The sequence below is a fragment of the Hylobates moloch genome, unplaced genomic scaffold, assembly GCF_009828535.3.
Source record: "Hylobates moloch isolate HMO894 unplaced genomic scaffold, HMol_V3 SCAFFOLD_12, whole genome shotgun sequence".
Classification (NCBI taxonomy): domain Eukaryota; kingdom Metazoa; phylum Chordata; class Mammalia; order Primates; family Hylobatidae; genus Hylobates; species Hylobates moloch.
In genome coordinates, this window is record NW_026652287.1 from 87,846,863 (window position 1) to 87,871,489 (window position 24,627).

General features: G+C 32.9%; 1 protein-coding gene across 2 annotated transcripts in view; it reads right to left on the reverse strand.

The window, feature by feature from the left end:
- The window catches only part of CEP290 (centrosomal protein 290), a 94,553-nt gene that overhangs the window by 57,830 nt on the left and 12,096 nt on the right, over window positions 1–24,627 (reverse strand). The window contains exons 11-27 of one of the 2 annotated variants that reach the window (XM_058424944.1): window positions 24,375–24,557; window positions 23,625–23,714; window positions 20,940–21,062; window positions 19,880–19,994; window positions 15,714–15,883; window positions 12,794–12,956; window positions 11,327–11,427; window positions 11,167–11,254; window positions 9,711–9,823; window positions 8,751–9,518; window positions 8,463–8,555; window positions 8,073–8,157; window positions 7,394–7,536; window positions 4,662–4,826; window positions 4,173–4,322; window positions 2,044–2,159; window positions 8–110 (exon numbers count right to left, since the gene is read on the reverse strand). In XM_058424944.1, the coding sequence (XP_058280927.1) occupies window positions 8–110; window positions 2,044–2,159; window positions 4,173–4,322; window positions 4,662–4,826; window positions 7,394–7,536; window positions 8,073–8,157; window positions 8,463–8,555; window positions 8,751–9,518; window positions 9,711–9,823; window positions 11,167–11,254; window positions 11,327–11,427; window positions 12,794–12,956; window positions 15,714–15,883; window positions 19,880–19,994; window positions 20,940–21,062; window positions 23,625–23,714; window positions 24,375–24,557 (2,769 nt within the window). The remainder of the gene's footprint in view (window positions 1–7; window positions 111–2,043; window positions 2,160–4,172; window positions 4,323–4,661; window positions 4,827–7,393; window positions 7,537–8,072; window positions 8,158–8,462; window positions 8,556–8,750; window positions 9,519–9,710; window positions 9,824–11,166; window positions 11,255–11,326; window positions 11,428–12,793; window positions 12,957–15,713; window positions 15,884–19,879; window positions 19,995–20,939; window positions 21,063–23,624; window positions 23,715–24,374; window positions 24,558–24,627) is intronic. The other variant, XM_032170866.2, reaches the window with a different exon arrangement.

The window sequence follows — 24,627 nt, forward strand, 5'->3', positions numbered from 1 at the left end:
TACTTACATTATATTCTTTTACTTTTATAGCATCTTGTTGGACTTGATCCTCAAGTTTTCTCTTTTCCTCTTTTATTGTTTTAGATTCTGTTTTCCAGGTCTCCTTTTCACTAAAAACAAAATGAAACAAAAAGACAATACTGTAAACCTAATAAAATGTTTAACTACAAGAAAAGATAACTTCAGATTATGCAAATTTAAAGTTTTCTCAACACAAGAGGTAGCATAGCTATTCAGTATCTGAAAACACAAGAAGTTAAAATTTCATTTAAAAAGGGTTTAGCCTAGAATTAAAAATTTTTTAAATAAATGCAAGGCAACAAAGTTATCAAATTATTTTCATTCTTCCCTGATTCACCACTAAATGGGTTATAATATAATTGAAGCTGAATCTTATAAACATTTTATTGAACACAGAAAAAAAGTAGGAAAATAATACCCTATACTAATTCTAGAAATCAAATTCCAACATTCTGACCCCACTCTCAAATTTGGGTGTTAAATGCTTACAAAATAATTTGAATACAAACACATCTTCTTTTAAGTCTAATTAAAATAGTGACTAAAGTTAATAACAATATATTACATACTTTAAAATTGCTAAGAGAGTAGATTTTAAGTGTTCTTACTACAAAAAAAAAATAAGAAGTATGCTGTAATCCCAGCACTTTGGGAGGCCAAGGTAGGCAGATTGCTTGAGGCTAGGAGTTTTGAGACTAGCGTGGACAATATGGCAAAACTCCGTCTTTACCAAAAATACAAAAACTAGCCAGGCGTGGTGGCATATGCCTGTAATCTCAGCTACTTGGGAGGCTGAGGCAAGAAAATAACTTGGACCCGGGAAGCAGAGGTTGCAGTGAGCCAAGATAGTGCCATTGCACTCCAGCCTGGGTGACAGAGCAAGACTCTGTCTCAAGGAAAAAAAAAAAAAAGTATGTGAGGTAATATATATGTTAAGTAGCTTGATTTAGCCATTCCACAGTATATACATATATAGAACACCATGTTGTATACCACAGTATATACATATATAGAACACCATGTTGTATACCATAAATTCTTGTGAATTTAAAAAGTAATTTAAAACATATTTATATATAAATTATTTTTTTGAAGTTGTGTAAGACACTGTGGTCTACACATGAGCATTCCACAAACATCTGTAATGTTCTTGGCATAAACCCAGTATAGTGGTATCATTCTCTTTGCAAATGAATGGTTCAGACATGGACATGTGATCCAATTTTAGCAAATGAGATCGGAGTCAATGTCTGCCAGGTATCACCAGAAAAAAATGTTTATTTAAAAATAAAAGCTGTGTAGAAAAAAATGCTCTTCTTCTTCAACGGGCACATCATCTTTCTTGAATTCATGCAGCTATTTTACAACCATCATAGGCGATAACAACAACCTTCAAATATGACCTGCCCTACAACTAGCTTTGTGGTTCTGGTTAGGTCAGATAATAATTATTCTCAGTGTTTAAATCACCTTTGAGTAGGTATTCTAATTCCTATTAAGGAAATAATTCTATTGATTTAGAAGAGATGATAGAAATAAGGAGAAATATGTTAGTTCCCTATAAACATATGTGAACAATGATGATGGTGATGATGATGAATGATGCTAACAACAGCTAACATTTACAAACTGTTCATATGTGCCACACACTAGTCCGAGCATTTTCGTCTAATAATTCACTTATGTTTTACAATAATCCTATGAAAATGGTATTACTTACAAAGAAACTTACAGATAAGGAAACTGAGACACAGATAGGTAAGACGACTTGCTCAAGCTCTTACAAAAAGCAAATGTTAAATGACTCAAACCCAGACAGGATAATCCCAGGCTTAATGTAATCATTAAGCTACATTGTGTCCATAAACAAGTTCTTAACAGTAGCTACCAGAGTAAAAAAAATAATACAATTGCAAAGGAAGAAGAAGAAGGGAAGAACAAAACATAAATTATTCTTATGTTACTTTCACAATTAACAAGAATATACTGCAATTATATTTATAGTTTTGCTAATACCTATACCTTAGGTATTCTTTATACAACAAACTTTGTTGATGACGAATTACAGCCAATTTTCTGTTATAATCTTCAAGAGAATCTTCTAAATTCTTTAACTTTTTTTCTTTATTTTCTAGTTCCTGAAAAGTGGTTTAGAAATAAGAATGCAAAAAAAACTGAATAAATGCTGAATTTGAAAGTATAAATTCATATTCTGACAACATTATAGAAAAGTTAAAAGTCACCAAATCTGTAAGCAACACAGATCATTTTTTCCAAGATATTTTGAACATTTTAGTTTAAAGCATAAAAAAAGAGTACTATACAACAGGTAAAGTTATTTTTAGCACACAAATTACCAGATTGCAAAGTTTTATTAGATAGAATAGTTACAAACTCACCTCTAGTCACTCGGCCACATACCCTCTCTTATGAACACATAATTTCATACCCTCACTCAAATTATCCTTTCCAATTATTTCATTTTAAAGATGAAATTGAAATTTAAATAACTTAATACCCAAAAACTCATTAACACTACACTTGGCAATCATTTTTACCAAGTACATATGCTAGGCGTGTTGTCAGGTGCTTTCCATATACATGGATCCAACATTTGAGGTCGGGTCTGTCTAACTCCAAAGGTCTTGCCATGCTTATAGCTCTATACAGCCTTAGGACTGAGAGTCTAAGTACCTGTTTTGCCACTTTGGACAGGTTTTCAGACTCCCAGTTGGTACTCTCTAATCTACTACAAACTTCTGATATATTTCTTATATAAAGATGAAAAAACATGAATTTTATCTCAAAATAAGACAATGCCATACTACCAATATTTGCTGATAGTGTCCCTACACCTCGGTAAATAAGAGAAATAATAATGTTAAAATTATACATTTAAAAATAATAATATATAAAGCAATATTCTAATAAGTAGTTAAGGCTGTCCTTAGATAACACAAAATAAAAATAAAAATCCCAATATTGAGAAAAAGATGAATTCCTGTAATTTCCAAAATAAAAATGAGTACTTAATAATTATAACTCAAGTATACTCACAAATGGATCACCTAGCAGAGAGAAATAGTGGCCCGTATAATGAAAAACATATTTTCATTGATTCTGAACATATATTTGTAATTATATTTATAATGTATGTGATGTTACAGATAGTCAAATTTCAAATAAAATAATGAAAAGGATCTGTCATTAGGACATTCATAACGACCATTATATAGACAGCAAAACTGAGAAACCCAGGGCAAGTAGTATAGTAGAGTACCCTTTCCTTTTTGGTTGTAGATTAACTAACACTTTATTGGGTAAAGGGAAGACAAAGATGAAGAATAATTTGGTTTAGAAGTTTTTACTTGTGGCCAGGTGCAGTGGCTCACGTCTGTAACCCTAGCACTTTGGGAGGACAAGGCAGGCGAATCACTTGAGACAAGGAGTTTGAGACCAGCCTGGCCAATATGATGACACACCATCTCTACTAAAAAAAAAATACAAAAATTAGCCAGGGATGCATGCCTGTAGTCCCAGCCACTCAGGAGGCTGAGGCATGAGAATCACTTAAACTCAGGAGGTGGAAGTTGCAGTGAGCCAAGATAGCGCAACTGCACTCCAGCCTGGGTGACAGAGTGAGACTCTGTCTCAAAAAAAAAGTTGTTTTTACTTGTGAACGCAAAAAGGGGAACAATTCTATCATGACACTAAAAAGCCTTGACAGACTTTATTCTTTTGTTTTCCACCCAGCAATAAATAAAAGTGCTCATTTACATAACACTGCTTTATAGTAGCCACTTGTTGTTCTGCTTGTGAACCATATATTTCACATGAATGACAGGCGTGTGAACAAGACGTGTGAACATGCTGCTCGTGCAGATGAATGGAATGAATGGTATAAATTGCTTTTATTTATAATATTCCATCTAACATCAAAATCCATACAAAATACATTTCACTGTTACTGTTTTGAGAACTCAAAAGGAATACATGAAGACTAAATATTGAGAAAAGTACTATCTGATGATTTGGTGATGGAAAAATTAAAATAAAGTAAAATAAAAATAAAAACGTAAAGAAACATACTACCAATGATTTTTGTTATTCGCATGTAAAATTTTCAATACCTGTAACAAAATTTTCAATACCTGTAACAAATGTATTAAATATTCATTCTGAGAATTAATGATACTGGCACTAGATGGTGCTATCCCATCAGGTAAGTCAATTCCTTTAAAAACAACATTTGATCCTTCTGATTGTCGTAAAAGACTAGTTTCTTTTTCAAGATGGTCTATCTGGAAAAAAAAATCCAGCAATGAGAATCACAACTCTTACACCCAAAGAAAGACAAATTGAAAGATATGTGAATGCCCTGCCAGGAATTTTACTTCAACCATACTTTAGTTTCTGCTTAGAAATGCCTAGGTATGAGATTTAGAATTTTTGTATTCTTTTTAATCTTATAAGGTACTTATTTTCCACTTATAATTTTATAAGAGAAATCCAGTTTCTTAATATTGAAAGAATTAATTCAAGGGGCATTTTTTCATAAAGCATTCTTTTAAAAAAATTAAAAGTTTCCTATTAAATCTACATTATGTTTAACATTTTCTTTTATTTAATAAAATTCTCACCTTCAAATTAGCTTTTGCCAACTGCTGTGAATAATTTATAGCCTCTTTCCGAGATTCCCTGAGCTCCTGTCTTAATTCTTCATTTCTTCCAGTAAGCTGATCAACTTGGGCTTTCAAATGCAGACTGGCATCAAAGATTCCTTCCGCATTCTTTGATTCTATAGCCTAGCAAATTTATGTTATATATTAGAAATGTGGAGAAAAACAGTAAAATCATAGTAAAAAACAGTCTCTCTTTAAATAAAATGGACATTTAAGCATTTTCCTATTTTCATTGCCAAGCATGATAATAAAGTATGCCGATTCAAATTCTTATTTATGAATCTATTAAATTTTCATTTACATTACCAAGGATAGTAATTATTTCATTAAAACAATTAAAAAACATCTAGCTAATCTTAATAGACTGGTAGACTAGAAAAACAACCAGACAGGAATAAGATGACCAGGGTTCAAATTTTAATCAGTCACTTAACAGCTGGGCAAGTGACTTAAATTCTCTGTATCTTAGTTTTCTTGTCTCTAAAAAGGGGAAAATAATGTTAGCTCTGCTCCCTACACAGGGTTTTTGTACAGTCAAAATGAGGCATTTTTCTCTGAAATTATATAGCACCTGCATTCAAAGCATGTGCAAAGGAATGGAATACAATACAATATTGAACAATTGATCAATACAACATTCAATTAAGTGAATTTTTCAGTGCTTCCTCTCCACACAATTGAAGCATAAATAAAAATAAAGGCAAGGTATCATAACATGGTATTATCTAAGAATAATGAGTAAGCAAAAATAATATGTCAAATATTAAAATATTATCAGAGTAGCATCACTGGCCCGAAATCTCCAACAGTGACATACATAAGTATATACACACAATGCACACATCTAATAAATATATTTGGACTTTAGATGAACTGTATGGAAAAAACTGTTAAAGGCAAAGTAAGTCTTAAAAAATGAAGGTAGAAGCCAAATAAGGTAAAATGAACAGAACCAAATGCAATCTCCTACTCAGGAAGGTGATCTGGGGTTTAACTCTAGGTAGTAGATTCATAAAAGCCTTCCCCTGAAGGAGATTAGAGCAGGACACGCAGAGTAATAACTTATACTAACTCAAAGAGGATATAAGGAAGATAAAAGTAGGTAGAGGAAGGTACTCTGACTGACAACAAGGTGGTCTAGTTAGTTGTCTCATTGAGGAATAGTGCCTTGTCTACATGGACTTCGGTAAAATGAGAATGAGTTAGATAGCTGTTGGGGGCACTGAAAAATATCTTGTAGTAACAAAAAGTGAACTGAAGTGCATAATCCAGAATTATCTGGTCTAAATTGTCATGGATTCTGAAGATTTCTTAGAGAAGTATTGCTAGGTGATTTGCGAATTTCAGACAGGGCCTATGAATCTGAAAAAACAACGATAATCCAGGATAAAAGGAAATGAAGTCTATGCAAACAGTGGCTTCAGGAAGGCCCAGAGATTGTCAATATAAATAGAAATTAGGATTTCTTGGGCTATTCACTGTGTTTTCATTTGGTCACTAAGTACAGCTGCCCTTGGAAAATTAAGTTTGATCTGGGACACAGTATCAGTAGTGGGCATCATCACAGACAAAAGATGTTCACATAAAAAAAGCATAAAGAATCATTTTAGACATTCAAAGTGGCAGAGGCAAAACAAAATCACCAATCAGAGAAGGAAAGTCAGAATGAGAAAGATATAATGGGAATCAAATTATTTTCTTGCCTCAGGAAGTTTTTAACATACCAGTATCACTCTCATTCACTGCTAGCAATTACAGTGTTGTTTAAAAAAGTATCCAACTACTGATTAATCATGATTTTTTTTAAAAAAGCAATTCAATAAATAATAAGAAATTTTTTCCTATTTGAAATCAAGCACAAATTTGGGAAATAATATGACAATGTATGCTAAATATGTTCAGATAACATAAATGACATATACTTAAATATTAACAATCTAAAATGTCTGTATTATTCAAGTTTATACACAGATGCTCAATCCTGTGAAATTCTCAAGTCCCTATATGGTAAATATATAAAGAATATTAGTGATGGCTAAATCTCTCTTGTAGCAATGAGTAAGTCTTTAAACATTTAGAATAAAGCCATTTCATAATATTTCTTATGGCATAAGTTCCTAAGAGTTCTACACTCCCATAAATAAAAAATGAATTAAAAAAAAACTGCCTAAATGTTCTAGAAAATGAACAAAAGCAAGCAGATTTTGGGGAAAAACCCCTCAAATATGGAAGACAGGACCAGCAAAGATTGACTTTGCCATTTTTAAAGATTTAGTCATAGGGCAGGGTGCAATTGCAGTGATCTATCATCTTTCTCATCTAGAAAACCACAGGACACAGCCCAAAGCCATGGGATAAGTGAAAAGAAAATCCCAATAAGAAAAGAGCCAGCAAAAACGAGCTCCAAAGTCGGTGTAAAAAACTCCTCAAGGTTTCAAGCTGACCCTTGAATCAAAAGAACAGAGATAAAGAGGGAAATGTCAGTGAACTTGAAGACAGATTAATAACAATTATCCAACGGGTAGAAGAAAAGTATTGAAAGCAGCTCAAGAAAAACTACATTTTACATACAGGGAAACAATGATTCAAATGACTAAAAATATCTCATCAGAAACTATGGAGATCTGTACACAGCAGAAAATCTCTCTAAAGTGATAGGGGAAAAATATTAACATAGAAAAATAACTTACATTAACTAGTCTTTCAAGGCTAGGGATAATTAGAGATGTTTCTCCTCCTTTAACATCAGGATCTTTCTGCATTTCCTTAATTGCTTGCAATATTTCTTTCATACCTTCTTCAAGTTGCTTATTTTCTTCAACTAATTCTTTTACTGTAATTACACAGTTTTCTCATTGGATGATCAGATCTTTTTCACAATTTACACTATTCTATACAGATGACAAATATTTCACATATACCAAGGACATCATTGGAAAAATGCAAATGTAAATAAACATACAAAAAAATTCAACTATAAACCCAACGTGAATAGTTGAGTTAAATGACAGACCTATTTATATCATGTGCATATACACACGTATCACAGGCATACTTCTGCCTTAACTTAAACTATGCTTTATATTAAAGTATTTTAAATTTGGTGTTCTAACTTCATTTTGATTAAAGAACACACAAGAAAAAAGAGTTATATATTCTCACAAAAAATTCATATTAGTAACATTCTCTGACAATGAAAACAGCAAGGCAAACCAACTGGATGAGTGACAGACTGAAGTATATACAGTACAGAGGTAATTAGGAGTAAAACAGATTAGAAAACAGAGAATGTGTTAACGTCCTTTTAGGCCCATGATTTTAAGTACAGGAAAAATAAGAGTAGAAAAGTAAAAGATAATTGTAACTTACATTTATTCTGAAATTTGGCTATCACTGTCCTACTTCTTTCTAAATCTCTTTCTTTTTCAATTAGTTCTCTTGAAAGAAATTCATTCTGAAAAAAGCAGAGAGAATAAAATTGATTTTTTTCAACAAAATATCACAATAGTCTATAATTTTCAAGTTAAGAAAAGTTTGATCAATTAAGTATAACAAAACAAAACAAAACAAAACAAAAAAAGAGCTATGAAGACATGGCAGCAATCATAAAAATAAACTAAAATCTAAACAGTAAAGCAGATGGTGATCTTAATCCCACTTTCTCCCTCTCCCAACGTCCATGGTAAAAGGCAAAAAGATATAATGGTTTTTGTCTTTAGTACCACAATCATCTCTTTTAATGTTCTGCCTTTACACTACCTGTTCTGCCTGGCTTCTGTGATGTTCAAGCTCTATTTCTGCATTTCTACTCTGTGCTTCTTTGATCAATAATTCCTGTGCTATGATTTCATTCTAAAGAAAAATTTAATAAATCAGACAAGTCAGTGAGTTCATATCAATGTACTGCATTTTAGATTTTAAAAAGTACAATGTGTATAACTGGTGTTAAAGTGCAAACAAAAATATTCTAACTATAATTGTTACAGAACTTTGTTAGAGACATCATCAAAGAGCAACCACAGAAATATAATTTGGAGAAAAGCTCACCTGAGATCCAAGAAATACTAGTTCTCTCCGTAACTGTTCTGTAAGATTTTCAAGAGGATTTATCTGAGATAATTTTGATTGTGCAGTAATAGACACAGGGTCTGGAAGATTAACCTCAAGCTTATTTTTCAATATCTCTGTCTGTAAGGTTACTTCACTTTTTATTACATCTTCTTTCAAATTGGTATCAGCATACTTTATTTGGGAATGAACCTGTTCTTCTTCTAATGTTGCTACTTGTGATTTATCCGTGTCAGCTCTATTTTCATGAATTTGTTGACAAAATACTGGAGATTTTTGCCTAAGTGATAACTTCTGCATTACGCCTGAAGCTGTTGATAAGCCATGAAAAGATGAATTGCTTTTTTGTACAAAACTAGTCTTCTCTAATGCTTGATGGCTTCTTGACACCTTCCTCATACAGTCATCAGAAAAACGGCATACGTTATTTATTTCTTCATGGCTTTCCCTACTAAAGGTGCTGACTAACGATTCTAGATTTCTCGAAGACTGCAGACATGGTGCTTTAAAAATCTCTCTTATTGTAATAGTTTCTGGAGTTGAATTCTCTTTAACTTGCATGGATGAAGAAAGTCTAGTTAAAGGGACAAAAGGATGCATTCCACTTTCTACACTATGGTGAATTTCAGATAACATTCTTGATAATGATCCTATGGTCATATTCTCTTCTGTCTCATTCTGATCTGACTGTGGGGTATTGAATGATGATCTCCTATGCAGCAGCTCTGCTTTATCTGAACTCCTAATCTGTATTCAGAGTAAATAATGTCTCATTAATCAATCTTTGAATCAACAGGTTATTTAAATAAGCAAATATTTCCCTCTACTTATTTAACAACAATAACAAGATTAGATGTTCAAGAATGAGATAAAGGGGGAAGAAATGAAAGCACAATAAAAATATTTTCCTTTACTCTCTTTGCAATACTTTATTATTACCTTTGATTGTGCTTCACTCATATTTTTGAGGCTCAATAAATCCAATTTTCTTTCACTTATTCTATCTCCTTGAGAAACGTTTTCAGTTAGGTTCAGGTCCTCAGTGGTTAATCCTATACATAAGAGAATTAACAAACTAAAAACATTAAAATAACCCTCCTACTATCCCAACACTTTAATTCTTAAAACCTACAATCAAGTTTTAATGCAAAGGTAGAATAATTGTTTCCAAAATCCTTCGAAAATTCTACATAGCCAATAGAACCTTCTCATCCAGCTCACTTTTAATGAACTATTAATAACGTGAGAACCTAGTTTTTGAATTTCATCTTCTCTACCATTCTTTGCCTATTCTATATTAAAGTGCTACTTAATAAGCACCAGTTAAAAGACATATAAAGTAAATATAAATGATGAGTAATGAGTAAACTGATTATTGTACTAACAAATTATGAAGTTTCATTTCTTGAGAAAGTTTTGGATGTATTATAGAAATCATAATGCTAAAAAGAACCACTCTGCTATTACTCATATACGTGCTTGGGGATTTGGGGCAAGTGAAAAAGACAGTCCTTCTGTGTGGTCTTCTTATAAAAAAGCATTGCAATGGCTATTATAAAACTTAACCAACTGTTCTCTTTAACTCAAGTAAAATAAACCCAAAAAAGATGCTAATTTATATTCAATAAAACATTACTTTCACTTAGTAAAGAATAATTTAAGGCCAGGCATGGTGGCTCATGCCTATAATTCCAGCACTTTGGGAAGCCAAAGTGGATGGATCACTTGAGGTCAGGACTTCAAGACCAGCCTGGGCCAACATGGTGAAACCCCGTCTCTACTAAAAATACAAAAATAAGCCAGGCGTGGTGGCTCACGCCTGTAGTTTCAACTACTTGGGAGGCTAAAGCACAAGAATCACTAGAACCCAGGAGGCGGAGGTTGCAATGAGCAAGATCGCACCAGTGCACTCCAGCCTGGGCAACAGAACAAGACAGACTCCATCTCAAATATTAATAATAATAATAATAATAATAATAATTTACAAGAAAAGCTTTTCAAGGCATAGTCCTTAAGGGAAAATGTTGAGTAACATATATTAACATAAAAACTACCAAGTTTTATTATTATTAATCACAACATATTGGTGCTGTCTAGAAATTAAAATACTATACCCTAAAATTTTCAAAAATTCCATAATTCTAAGGTTTGTTTTTTATTTTTTGTTTGCTTGGTTTTTGTTATTTTGTTTTGTTTTGTTTTGTTTTTGCCTATTTCAGATTCAGGACTGAACCCACTGACACTTATCTCCTTCAGGTTATTATTGTCATTTATTAAATTTGTAGCAGACCCACAATAGAACAGCAAAAACACCTAATACACAAATAGAGGTTTCATATCCAGACAACTCACTTACCAATAATTCTTTTTAAAGATTTAGAATAACTGAGTATACCTGAAGTTGCACTTCTTTTTCCTCTTTCTTGAGCCATTTGACGAATTTTTTTTTTCAGATCAAGTCGTTCTTCCTCTAGACTTTCAATCTGCAAAGTATAAATTATTAGTATTTCTCTATAGTTCAACCAAGAAAATAATCAACTGACTACCACACTTGCCTCTTTCAAAAGAATCTGGTTTTCAGCTCTGTACTGCTGCTGTTTTAAGCGTTTGCTATTTCTAAATTCAGTTAAATCAATCATTGTCTTTGGTTCAAGGCCTACAATAGAAAGTAATATAATTAAAAGCTTAAAAACATTCAAATAAACTGCAAAAACGTCATATACCATCAAGCAACTGGTTATAATTCACTTAGCCAATATCACTGAAGAATGAGGTAACTTTCTGTGAAAGAATTTTCCAGATATTTAAACTGTAACCCAAGTTAAAATTTTATCACAATTATTAATGGAAATCCTAACAAAAACCTAAAGGAAATTATAAACCAAGATTTGGAGCTTTTTAAGCACAGAAAATATGGTGTCTACGACAGCTACCTAGACTGACCAGAAGTCATCTTTAGGAACTTCCAGATTCTTGGCTGTGATCTGATAGTCCAAGCTGATCAGAAGGCTGTGATCTGATAGTCCAAGTTGATCAGAAGTCTAACTTGGGGTCCAAGCACAACTATGGATCCAAGTTAGATATTTTTCACACATATATATCTGTATAAAATACTTATTTGTCTATTTGTCTTTTCTTTAGATAATAGTTTTTACAAATTATCATTTTTAACTAAGAAAGCATTAAATGAAATTTAGCAATAATGATATCGATATTTAGATATTAATTTTCATTTTAAAGCAGCAACTTAGTCTGCACTATCATAACACTCAAATTAGTAATATTAATAAGCTATTTATTAAAACAAATGTATGAACTCTCAAGCTATATTACTAATTACTCCTTAAAATACTTGAACAAAGTAAAACGTAAGCAGTCTGAATTACAAAAATCAAGTACTTAAAAATCTTTAAAAGATTTTAACAGGCCAGGCGCGGTGGCTCACGCCTATAACCCCAGCACTTTGGGAGGCCCAGGCGGGTGGATCACTTAAGGTCAGGAGTTGGAGACCAGCCTAGCCAACACGGTGAAATCCCATCTCTACTAAAAATACAAAAATTAGCCGGGCATGGTGGTGCACACCTGTAATCCCAGCTACTCAGGAGGCAGAGGCAGGAGAATCACAACACAGAGCAAGAGGTTTAAACATCTCATCTGTAACAACAGCATTTTGCAAACAAATATGGGTAATACAGATCCTACTTTTGTTGGGAAAAAAAAGGTTAACCTCTGATATGTGGTATTAATAAACTTTCATTTTTTTAAACAAGCAGCTATTACTGAGGAGATGCTAGACTGAATAAAGCAACGTTCCAGCCCTGCCCACCCACCACTCCAACCCCATAAAATCTGATTCCACTTCAATCAGGTTAGCTCCACTTTTATTTCTATTAAATGTTTTATAAAAGTATTTGAAAAAAGCATTAAACTACTTAATAAATAATAATAAACAAAATTTAAATTTTAAAAAAAACACTTGTAAATCAGGTTGCGCAAACTATGTAACTTAAAAGATGGCTTACCCACACGCTCTCTAAGTGCCTCATTTTCATCAAGGAAATCATTGATCTTCAATTCAAGTTTATTGATTTCCTTTGTTAATATTTCAATCTCTCGATCTCTTATTTTAATTTGGTTTTTACAATTCTTTATTTCAACGACAGCATCTTCTAAACCATATACTCCCTGAAAAATATCCAATTTAATTTAAAACATAACATGGTTTACTTGAATAAATTCATCAAGTTCGTGATGTTTTTTTTACTAAGTCTAAAGGAAAATGTACATATGCCTATAATTTATATCATTACACTGGTTTTTTATTGTGCTTTTACAAACCAAATCCAGTAATAATAATGATGTAATATGCAACAGTTAATAGTGCTGGAAGTTCTGGCCAGGGCAATCAGGCAGGAGAAGGAAATAAAGGGTATTCAATTAGGAAAAGAGGAAGTCAAATTATCCCTGTTTGCAGATGACATGATTGTATAGCTAGAAAACCCCACTGTCTCAGCCCAAAATCTCCTTAAGCTGATTAGCAACTTCAGCAAAGTCTCAGGATACAAAATCAATGTACAAAAATCACAAGCATTCTTGTACACCAATCACAGACAAACAGAGAGCCAAATCATGAGTGAACTCCCATTCACAATTGCTTCAAAGAGAATAAAATACCTAGGAATCCAACTTACAAGGGATGTGAAGGACCTCTTCAAGGAGAACTACAAACCACTGCTCAATGAAATCAAAGAGGATACAAACAAATGGAAGAACATTCCATGCTCATGGGTTGGAAGAATCAATATCGTGAAAATGGCCATACTGCCCAAGGTAATTTATAGAGTCAATGCCATCCTCATCAAGCTACCAATGACTTTCTTCACAGAATTGGAAAAAACTACTTTAAAGTTCATATGAAACCAAAAAAGAGCCCGCATCGCCAAGTCAATCCTAAGCCAAAAGAACAAAGCTGGAGGCATCAGGCTACCTGACTTCAAACTATACTACAAGGCTACAGTAACCAAAACAGCATGGTACTGGTACCACAACAGAGACATAGATCAATGGAACAGAACAGAGCCCTCAGAAATAATGCCACATATCTACAACTATGGGATCTTTGACAAACCTGACAAAAACAAGAAATGGGGAAAGGATTCCCTATTTAATAAATGGTGCTGGGAAAACTGGCTAGCCATATGTAGAAAGCTGAAACTGGATCCCTTCCTTACACCTTATACAAAAATTAATTCAAGATGGATTAAAGACTTAAATGTTAGACCTAAAACCATTAAAATCCTACAAGAAAACCTAGGCAATACCATTCAGGACATAGGCATGGGCAAGGACTTCATGTCTAAAACACCAAAAGCAATGGCAACAAAAGCCAAAATTGACAAATGGGATCTAATTAAACTAAAGAGTTTCTGCACAGCAAAAGAAACTACCATCAGAGTGAACAGGCAACCTACAGAATGGGAGAAAATTTTTGCAACCTACTCATCTGACAAAGGGCTAATATCCAGAATCTACAATGAACTCAAACAAATTTAGAAGAAAAAACAAACACCCCATCAAAAAGTGGGAAAAGGACATGAACAGACACTTCTCAAAAGAAGACATTTATGCAGCCAAAAAACATATGAAAAAATGCTCATCATCACTGGCCATCAGAGAAATGCAAATCAAAACTACAGTGAGATACCATCTCACACCAGTTAGAATGGCGATCATTAAAAAGTCAGGAAACAACAGGTGCTGGAGAGGATGTGGAGAAATAGGAACACTTTTACACTGTTGGTGGGACTGTAAACTAGTTCAACCATTGTGGAAGTCAGTGTGGTGATTCCTCAGGGATCTAGAACTAGAAATACCATTTGACCCAGCCATCCCATTACTGGGTATATACCCAAAGGACTATAAATCATGCTGCTATAAAGACACATGCACATGTATGTTTACTGCAGCACTATTCACAATAGCAAAGAGTTGGAACCAACCCAAATGTCCAACAACGATAGACTGGATTAAGAAAATGTGGCACATATACACCATGGAATACTATGCAGCCATAAAAAATGATGAGTTCATGTCCTTTGTAGGGACATGGATGAAGCTGGAAACCATCATTCTCAGTAAACTATCGCAAGGACAAAAAACCAAACACTGCATGTTCTCACTCATAGGTGGGAACTGAACAATGAGAACTCATGGACACAGGAAGGGGAACATCACACTCTGGGGACTGTTGTGGGGTGGGGGGAGGGGGGAGGGACAGCATTAGGAGATATACCTAATGCTAAATGACAAGTTAATGGGTGCAGCAAAACAACATGGCACATGGATACATATGTAACAAACCTGCACTTTGTGCACATGTACCCTAAAACCTAAAGTATAATAATAAAAAAAACCAACTTTTCAATATAATATCCTAAAGGCAAAGTGACTCTGAATATGCATTACATATAAAACACTTACCAAAATACGAAGAGAATTACTAAAAGCAAATCAGCGATACCAGTAGAGTAAGTAAGTCATTAGTTGCTTGAATTAGTTGTAACCAATGAAAAAGTATAAAAAGTGGAGAGCAGGTTGTATTGACACAGTATGTTCCTGTCATAAATTCTGTCAAATTGGCCAGTGGTGTCACATCTACATGGTGGCCCAATGAACACAGATAATAAAAAAAAGTAATCCTGTTGCTTCACCAAAACTGATTATTTGGACAAATCACTGTGATCAAAGGTTTGAAAACAATTCTCCTGGCAAAAAGTAAATGCTCAAAGGTTTCAATAGTTTAGTATAAATTAATGAGGATAACCTTTATCAAAAGATACTTATGGAATATTTTTTAAATGGTATGCAGTAAATAGCACAGAATAGTCTGTGAATGGCAAGAATAATTCTAGGCTCCTTGAATGACAAGATAAAAATACATACCGATTCATAATCTTTTAACCTCTTCAGAGCCTCAACTAATTCTTTATCCTTTTCCCTGGCATCAGCCTCAGCCAGTTCAGCTGTTCTCTCAGCCTCTTTAGTTTTCTCTTTTAAAATGTCTAACGTTGACTGAATTTTCATATGAGTCTGTTGAGAAAGGGTTGAAGCACCTACAGAGTAAAAACAAAAATCATGAATTGAATTGACTACTTATTCCTTCAAATCAGTGACCCCAATATGGTGGCAAGAAAAGTGGTATGCCATTAAAAAAAATCCTTTAAAGTTGTCATTTTATATTTGTAAGATGAAAGTTTTGTTTTAGTTTTACTATACAATTAACTAAAAAGCTAAAGTTCGGTAAAATCTCCTTAGCTGAAGGGGTATGGATTTTAAAAGGTTGCAAAATACTGCTTTACAAAGAATGATCATTGTGACACAGACTGCTAGCTGTTCCTAGTATTTAACCTCCCTTTTGTCCACTGTACTAAAACTATGGATTTTTAGCTCGACAAGTGACCATTTGAAATAAAGAACTAAATTTCCACTTAACGCACAAGCAGCTATGTGTGGTCATTTCAGTAATGGAATATAAATGCAAAGGTCATATGTGAATTTCAAAAAAAAAATGTTTCTAAAATAAAGCAGTAATCTTTCTCTTCTCTTTCTTCCTTCCTACTAGCTGAAATCCACATGGAAATGAGGGTGACAACTTCACATGAGTTAGAAACCACATGTTGAGATAGGCATAGCAACAAGATATAGGGTCCCTGATAGGGGATATTTGTGCATCTATCACACAAATCCTGCCCTAGTTGCTTCAACTTTGTCTATATTATAGAGAAATAAATTTCTATCTTGTTTAAATTATTGTATTATGCTTGCTTTTTCTGTCACTTGCAGTTAAATTTAATCCAAACTAAGCTAAAAACTTCCTAAATGCCTACTTGTAATATCTTACTAAATTGTTAAAAGACCAAAACATAATATTGCTAATATTCCAAAATTTATTGACACAGATGATTCTCACACTCATTCATTAGAAGCATTTACTAATATATAGGTTATATATTTAATATTGGACTTAGACATAAGTCTAGTACGTTTGAGATCAGAAAAGTTTTTAAGAAATGAGCCCAGCTGTCTGGAGCTAACAGCTAAGCTGTGGAACATGACACAGGCTGAGTTGTCCCCCAGTATCTATTCTCCCTTTCGTCCACATATCTATTCTCTTATCATTCTTCCACATGGCCCTACACAATAAACACTGTATTTACCTGCCTATCCTTCAGCACATGCTTTTAACTTTTGTCCCCTCTTCCTCTATCTTGCTGTTTGGGATACAGACATGAGATAAAGCTGCATTGCATCCATTTTGGATGGATTTTGGTGTTGGAAGGCAACACCCTGGAATGCTTAATTCTAGGCCATTACATAGATGAGAAATAAATGTCTATCTTGATTTTGTCATTATTCTTCAGCTCTCTGTTCCTGATAACTAAACCTAATCCTAATCTTATGAAGGAAGAATACCATTAGCCATTACGTTTTACAAGTTAAGTTCAAGATATAGAGTACAGTCTAGTACACACACCTTCCATGAGTTTTAGGGATTATATAACTATGGACTGACTAAAGTGTTATCAGATAAGTCCTTTTCCTTATTTGACAGCACAGATCAATTGCCACTTTTTCTCCTAGTAACTAGAATATGCACAGTCCATACCATTAGTCATCCTTTTAAAGCAGTTTAAACTACTTTCAAAGTGTTCTGATACAAATATAATAAACACATATATAGAAATACATATATATATCGTGGGCTCTTGAAGCTACTCAACAGTCATACCACATTCTCCACGTCTTCAATCTTTCAGATGACCATTTTATACTTTCGCTTCTCTTCTTTCTCCTCAAACTTACGAAATATCTTCTCCTATCCTCACCTTCAGCTAAGAACCTTGCTCCCTTGTTCACTGAGAAAAAAGAAGCAACCCGTTTAGAACTTCAACAAATTCCCATTACCAGGATGTCTACCAAGCCCCCTACATCTGTATCTATACACTCTACCTTCTTTTCTATAATTATGGATGAACTCTATGTTCCTAGTTAAGGCCAGCCTCTTCACTGGCACACTAGCACACTGGCACACTAGGATCCCATCCCATTGCATTCTTAAAAACTTTATTGTTCTAGAAGTTCTCTCTCTCCACTTCATTGATTCATCAATGTTTCTTCTTCTTTAATGGAGCTTTCTTATTAACCTAAAATCATGAGTTATTTCTTCCATCTTAAAGAGAAAAACGTTTTCTTAATCCCTCTTTCCCCTCAAGCTACCACCTTGTTTTCTCCTTCTCTTTATAGAAACAGTCCTGGAAAAGAGTTCCTATATTTCTTTATTACATTTCATCTCTACCCATTTTCTCTTGAACCAAAAATGACCATTGCTAAGTCCAACAGTCAACTTTTAGTGATCATCTTGACCTATCAGCAGCAATGAACACAGCTCTGAAAGTAGTTGTTTCTTCTTCCTTGGTTACACTCCTCATGTGGTTTTCAGGGCTCTCCATACTCCTGCTTTTCCTCCTAGCTCTCTGGGCTTTCCTTTTCAGTCTCCTTTGGTTGCTCCTTTTTATCTCCCCAGCTGCTAAAGTAGAAGCTCTTTAGATTTTTCCTCTTAACCTACATTTACTCCCTTGGTGATCTTAGCCAGCCTCATTACTTCAATTACTTTTACAGAGACAGTTACCAAACATATCTTTAGCCTAGATTGCTGTCCTAAATCTTAAACTGTTATATACAAGTGCCTACTTAACACCTTCACTTGAATGTCTAATAAGCATCTCAAACCTAACGTGTCTAAAATTAAGTACCTGATTATCTCTCAACCTGCTCTTCCCACAACCTCACCACGACCAAAACTTTTGGTTCAGACCAAGAGTTCTCTCTCGCTCACATCCTACATCTGATCTGTTAGCAAATTCCATTTTTATCACTTTCAAAATACATCCAGAACTGCTGCATCCAATAACTCCACTGCTACCACCATGCCCCAAACCACCATCACTTTTCTCCAGATTATTGCAATAGTCTTCTAACAGGTCTCCCTGATTCTTATTTACCACTCCTACAGTCTACTGCAAACACAGCCTAAGTCAAATTATATCATTCCTATCTTCAGAAACTTTCCCCGGTGTCCCTTCTCACTTAAAAGCCAAGTCTGCACATGAACTATAAGGCTCCACATAATATGGCCTCTATTTACCTCTCTGATCTTACCACTGCCTCACTTGCTGACTCTACTCCAGCCAAAAAGATATCTTTGTTGTTCTCAAACATGCTTGGTACACTCCTGCTTTAGTGCCTTTGAACTTATTCCCACTGCTTAGAGCCATCTGCATGTTTCACTCCTTTACTTCCTTTAAGTATTGGTTCAATTATCTCCTCAGCAAGGCTTCTGCTTCATTTTTGAAATTACAACCATATCTGCAAACACCACATCACTACACTTATACACACATACACGTACGGAATCACTGTTTCTTCATGTCATATACACATATATATATGTATATATATATAGTCACCAATTATAATAAACATGCCCATGAATTTCCCATGAACAGTTCGCACTAGTGTGCCCTGGCATAACTACAGTATGTAGTGCTATGGAAATATAACAACACAGATATTGTGAGAACTTATATTCATAGAATTTGATGTGTTAAACAAGGTAATATGGCTCAGGGTAAGGAGAATATGATGAAACACTAATTTGGGTAAGATTAATGTGAAATTACCTCTGAAAACTATCTGCAATGCTGTTACACTGGTCAAAATTTTATTATCTTCCACTCTTTGTTAATTATAAAAAGTTAAATAAAAATAATTGTATCACAATTTTTCATTTCTTTCATACCAGTGACCTGGTAATAAACGTTAATGTAATTTTCACCAGAGGAGAAAAATAATAGAAAATACATCCATCATTTACAAATGTAAGCACTAGTAATATAAGTATAATAATAAATAATATCTTGTACAATTTTTTGAAAATATAAAATTCAAATGGAGAAAACTCAATACTGACTTGACATTTTATTTTAATAAAAATAAAGTACGTTAAAAACACAATGGTAGATAAAAGAACTATATATTTATAAAAATACCTTTGCTTCTTTGGAGCTCATTTTCAATAATAAAAGTATTCTTTTCCATTTCTTTTGTATATTGTTCTACTTGTTCGGTGAGCATCTTAATTTGACTGTCTCGTTCCTGTATACCCTATAAAATATTTTAAAACAATATATATCCCTTCATGAATATTAACCTAAAAAGGTAAGGAAAAAAGTAGGTCTGATTTTTTCAACAAAACTGTAGAACATATTTTCTTGTGGGTAAAAGTATGCCTTTTACCATTTTGTACACTTCAACTGTAATACACAATGATAGGTACACTGCTGTTACTCCAATACTGAAAGATGGATATAATGGCTAACACTCTGGAAAATAGGATTTCCAGAACTCCCTAATGTTTGTGGCTTCTATACTTCCTTATATGTTACTTTTCTCAACCTCCATTCAATTCCATCTTTTTACCATTTTGTATGTTTCTGTTTTGCTCTGTGCTTTCTCTTTTATTCAACTTAGCTTTTTCCCCTTTCGTACTTTATTCAAAAATATAGTCCCCTTAATTGCTCTTATTCAGCATATACTTTTCAAATCATCTTCTTACTTGTGGACTATAACTACAGCACAAATAATAAAAGTGTGATTTCCTTTTATTTGGGTTATTTTCACTAAAAATAAAATAGGTAGCACAGTCAAATTATAACCATGCTTTTAGCTTATTTCACATTGTGTAGGGTATGTTAGGACTAAGATACAGTAAAATAAACCTTAACAGAGTATAAAATTATTTTTAAATTTCTAAAAGTTTTTAATCATTTCTTGTTAAATAATTTCTAACCAAAACAATGTGTGTACTATCCACATATACATAGAAAAATAAACACAATAACTCTAGCCCTAACTCTAATCCGGACTCCAAACTTAATTCTAATTTTTTATTGGGACCAGGTGGTATAAGAAATGTCAAAAGACATTATTATACACTTGGTAGTACAAGCTGCTACACTAGGCACTGATGATATAATAAATAAAAGACATCGTTCAGAGTTCCAACTGTAATAAAACTGGTTGATAAACCAAATTCTGATAAGATTTTACCTGCTGTAGAGCCATAACATTACTTTTATCAGCATCAAGCTGAGCATTCTTAAGTTTCTCCCTTAGGTTATGTAACATTTGCTGATACTCAATAATTTCATCATCTTTAGAAGACAAAATTAGCTAGAAATAAACAAAATAGAATCTGTTATGCAAAAGGAAAGTTAATAAAACTTTCTTCATTATCATAAATAATAAACACAATTAGTAGATTTATGATACAGAAAATAAAAATTATTTGAAGTGAGAAAGTATGAGCTACTACTGGCATAATCTCTGTTCCTTTTGTATATACAACCTGAAATTCAAATAGAAAATGATTTTAAAATATACACCGAATTTTCTTTTTTTATAATTCCATCTTTAAAAATATTTCAACCTTTCAAAACTCATTTATCAACAAGAAGTACTTCCATACAACTGTGAAAAGTTTTATACAATTGATCTTTATGAAGTATGCATTAAAATGCAACTAAGAGGCATAAAATATCTTGAATGAATGAAAGAAAAGGTATCTTGTGTTCATTAGCTAGAAGGACCAAATATCATAAAAAAGTTTATCCTAAATCAATCTATAAAACAATTTATAACTTTAACACATACCCAATAAAAATCCACAAGATATTTTTTAAGAACTGGACAAGCCAGTTCTATAATTAACATTAAAAATGTTCATGAAGAAGTCCAAAAGCAGAAAAATAATAACATTTTCAGATATTAAAACATACATAAGTTAAAACAAGTATACACTGCTAGAAAATAGATCAATCAATTCAATAAAAGAGACTCCAAAATTAAATTCAAATTCAAAAGGAGTATATAATAAAAATGAAACTGTATTTCAACAGGAGAAAGACGAAATAATAAATGATGTTTGGACAACAGAGTAGCTCTGTTGCATCCATATTATACTCCTTACATCAAAATGAATTATATGTTTCAAAGATTTAAATGTAAAAGAAGGCCAGGCCGAGTCATGACTATAATTCCAGCACTTTGGGAGGCCCAGGCAGGAGGATCACTTGAGGCCAGGAGTTCAAGACCAGCCTGGCCAACATAGTGTGACCCCATGTCTACTAAAAATACAAAAATTAGCTATGCATGATGGAACATGCCTGTAATCCCAGCTACTCAGGAGGCTGAGGCACAAGAACCACCTGAACCCAGGAGGTGGCATTTGCAGTGAGCTGAGATTGTACCATTGCACTCCAGCCTGAGCAATTGAGTGACACTGTCTCAAAACAAAAACAAAAACAAAAACAAAACAAGATATTAGGAGAAAAGATGAGAAAACAAGCTTATACTCAGAAGCCTTTCTCATTATAACAAATGTCAAGTCATTAAAAAATAATACATTTAACTGAGCATAAAAAGAAATATTTCACAGCAAAAAATGCCATAAAGCAAAAAAAAAAGTGACAAACTGTTAGAATGTATTTGCGACATACATGACAATTACAACACTTGCAGCAATTTATTCCACAGATATATTTGTACATTTGCAAAATAACATATATAAGGATATTCATTAAAACAGTTTATAACCCCAAAATTGGAAACTTCATAAACTTCACAAATTATCAAATTAACACCTGTATAAAAAGAAAAATTATATAGCCTTTAAAAAGAACAGCAATACTGTATGTACTGATATAAAACAATTATGAAATGATATTAAGTCAAAACAAAGTACAGAATACATATAACACGTTACCATTTACCCCGCCAACATTAAATCTGGTAAAGACAACTGTTTTTTCCAGGGGTTGGTAGACTACAGCCCACAGGTCAAATCTGGCCTCCCACGTGCTTTTGTAAATAAAATTTTACTGGAAAACCACCTTGCTCACTCATTTACGTATTGCCAATGGCTGCTTTCATGCTATAAGCAGAGCTTAGTCATAGCAGAGACCAGGTAGTCTAAAATAGTCACTCTCTGGCCCTTTATATAAAGTTTATGGAGGCATGACTGATTCTATAGGCCTTATTTCCATTGCTACTGCTTTTGTCTAAAATACAGGTTATCTGAGCTCCCTAGATGCTAACCAATTCCAAACTGCCAACAAGATTTATGTGAACCCTACTAGAAAGCAATGACTCTAGAAGTGACAGTTTTTAAAATTAGAATTATTCATTCAGAATAATCTCTGATGTTTTTCAAATATACAACCATCATAATCCCAGCTTCTAATATGGTAAGGCCTGACAATTTGGTTAAGGTTGGAGAGTGGTGGTGAGGAAGAAAAGTGTATTTTGAAAAGGCTTCCCAAGTTATTCTGATTCCTTTGCTTATTCCCATTCCCACTGATTAACCTGACATTTAGTTAGAAAAACTAAAATTAAACCTGCAACTATTTAACTAATGTATACAAGGTAACTATGAGTTAAGTGAAAAAATTTAAATTACATTTAGAATTATATATTTTAGATGCCAAATATATTTTGGAGTTAGACTTCTATCAAAAAGTTTAAAGTTCAACTCATTGATGTGAAAGAGGTCATTCAGTAACAAATGAGCTAGAGATCAAAAAGGACAGTTTTAGAGCTCTTCTAACCAATAAATAAAATAATGTTTTAAAAACCCTAATAAAAGTGTTATAAACCAGTATAAGACATTTAAACAAAAATAAGACTAAAATTAAAATCTAAAATACAAAAAGTTATTATGTCAATTGAAAAAAATACCTTCCATTCTTCTACTTTTGCATTGACAGCTACCATAATTGGATCATCTTCTTCATTTTTTGCTTTCAGAAGATCTGTAAGCTCCTGCACCTAAAAGACAACAGTTATTTCAAGAGTTGTTGCAAACTGATGTAACATATATTTACACCTATGCATATTTACATATACATTATATATATAAATATATCTATATACACACATACATATTCATACTTATTATATACACATACACACAGATACACTACATTACTTATGCATATTTATCACTGAAGTCATCCTGGAATTATAGGTGACATTTAATAGTTTCTGCATCTTATAATTGCATAATTATCTTTCATTACTAGAAAATTTTATTTTTAAACATTATTCTACCTTTTAAACAAGTTTAATCCACATAAATACTGAACAATGTATTGGTTTCTAATATATTTATAATGTATTTATTTTAAGATAAAATGAAATGTTATGATCCACAGGATTTTCAAGAGTCTTTTATAGAAAACCCCATAATGACTGCTATCTACACATTCATTCAAGTATCATTTATATACCCTAAACTGCAAAAATTAGTGTTTGTGAGGTGATTGGAGAAACACATATGGACAAATATACCAACATGACAACATATTACACTATTAAAAAGACAGACAAAAACTCACAACCTAGAAAAAGTACTTTCTAGTGTCAAATAAATAGTAATGAGATAACATGAAGTCTGAATAAATAAGTTATTCTAAAAGAAATTCTTACTTGAAGTCGATAATGATCGTTTTCTTTTTTTAACTGATCTATTACATTATCTGTCTGATGTACAATAGCTTTCATTCGATTATATTCATCAGTCATCTTCTCCATTTCCTGTACAGACTCTTCTAAATTTTTCCTCATTTCTTGATTCTGAACTTCAATTTTCTCATTAGCTTCTGTTAAAGTCTAAAAAAGTTAGACACTATAATTAAAAAGTAATTTTTAAAAAACTGAAATTTAAACAAAATTAAAATTA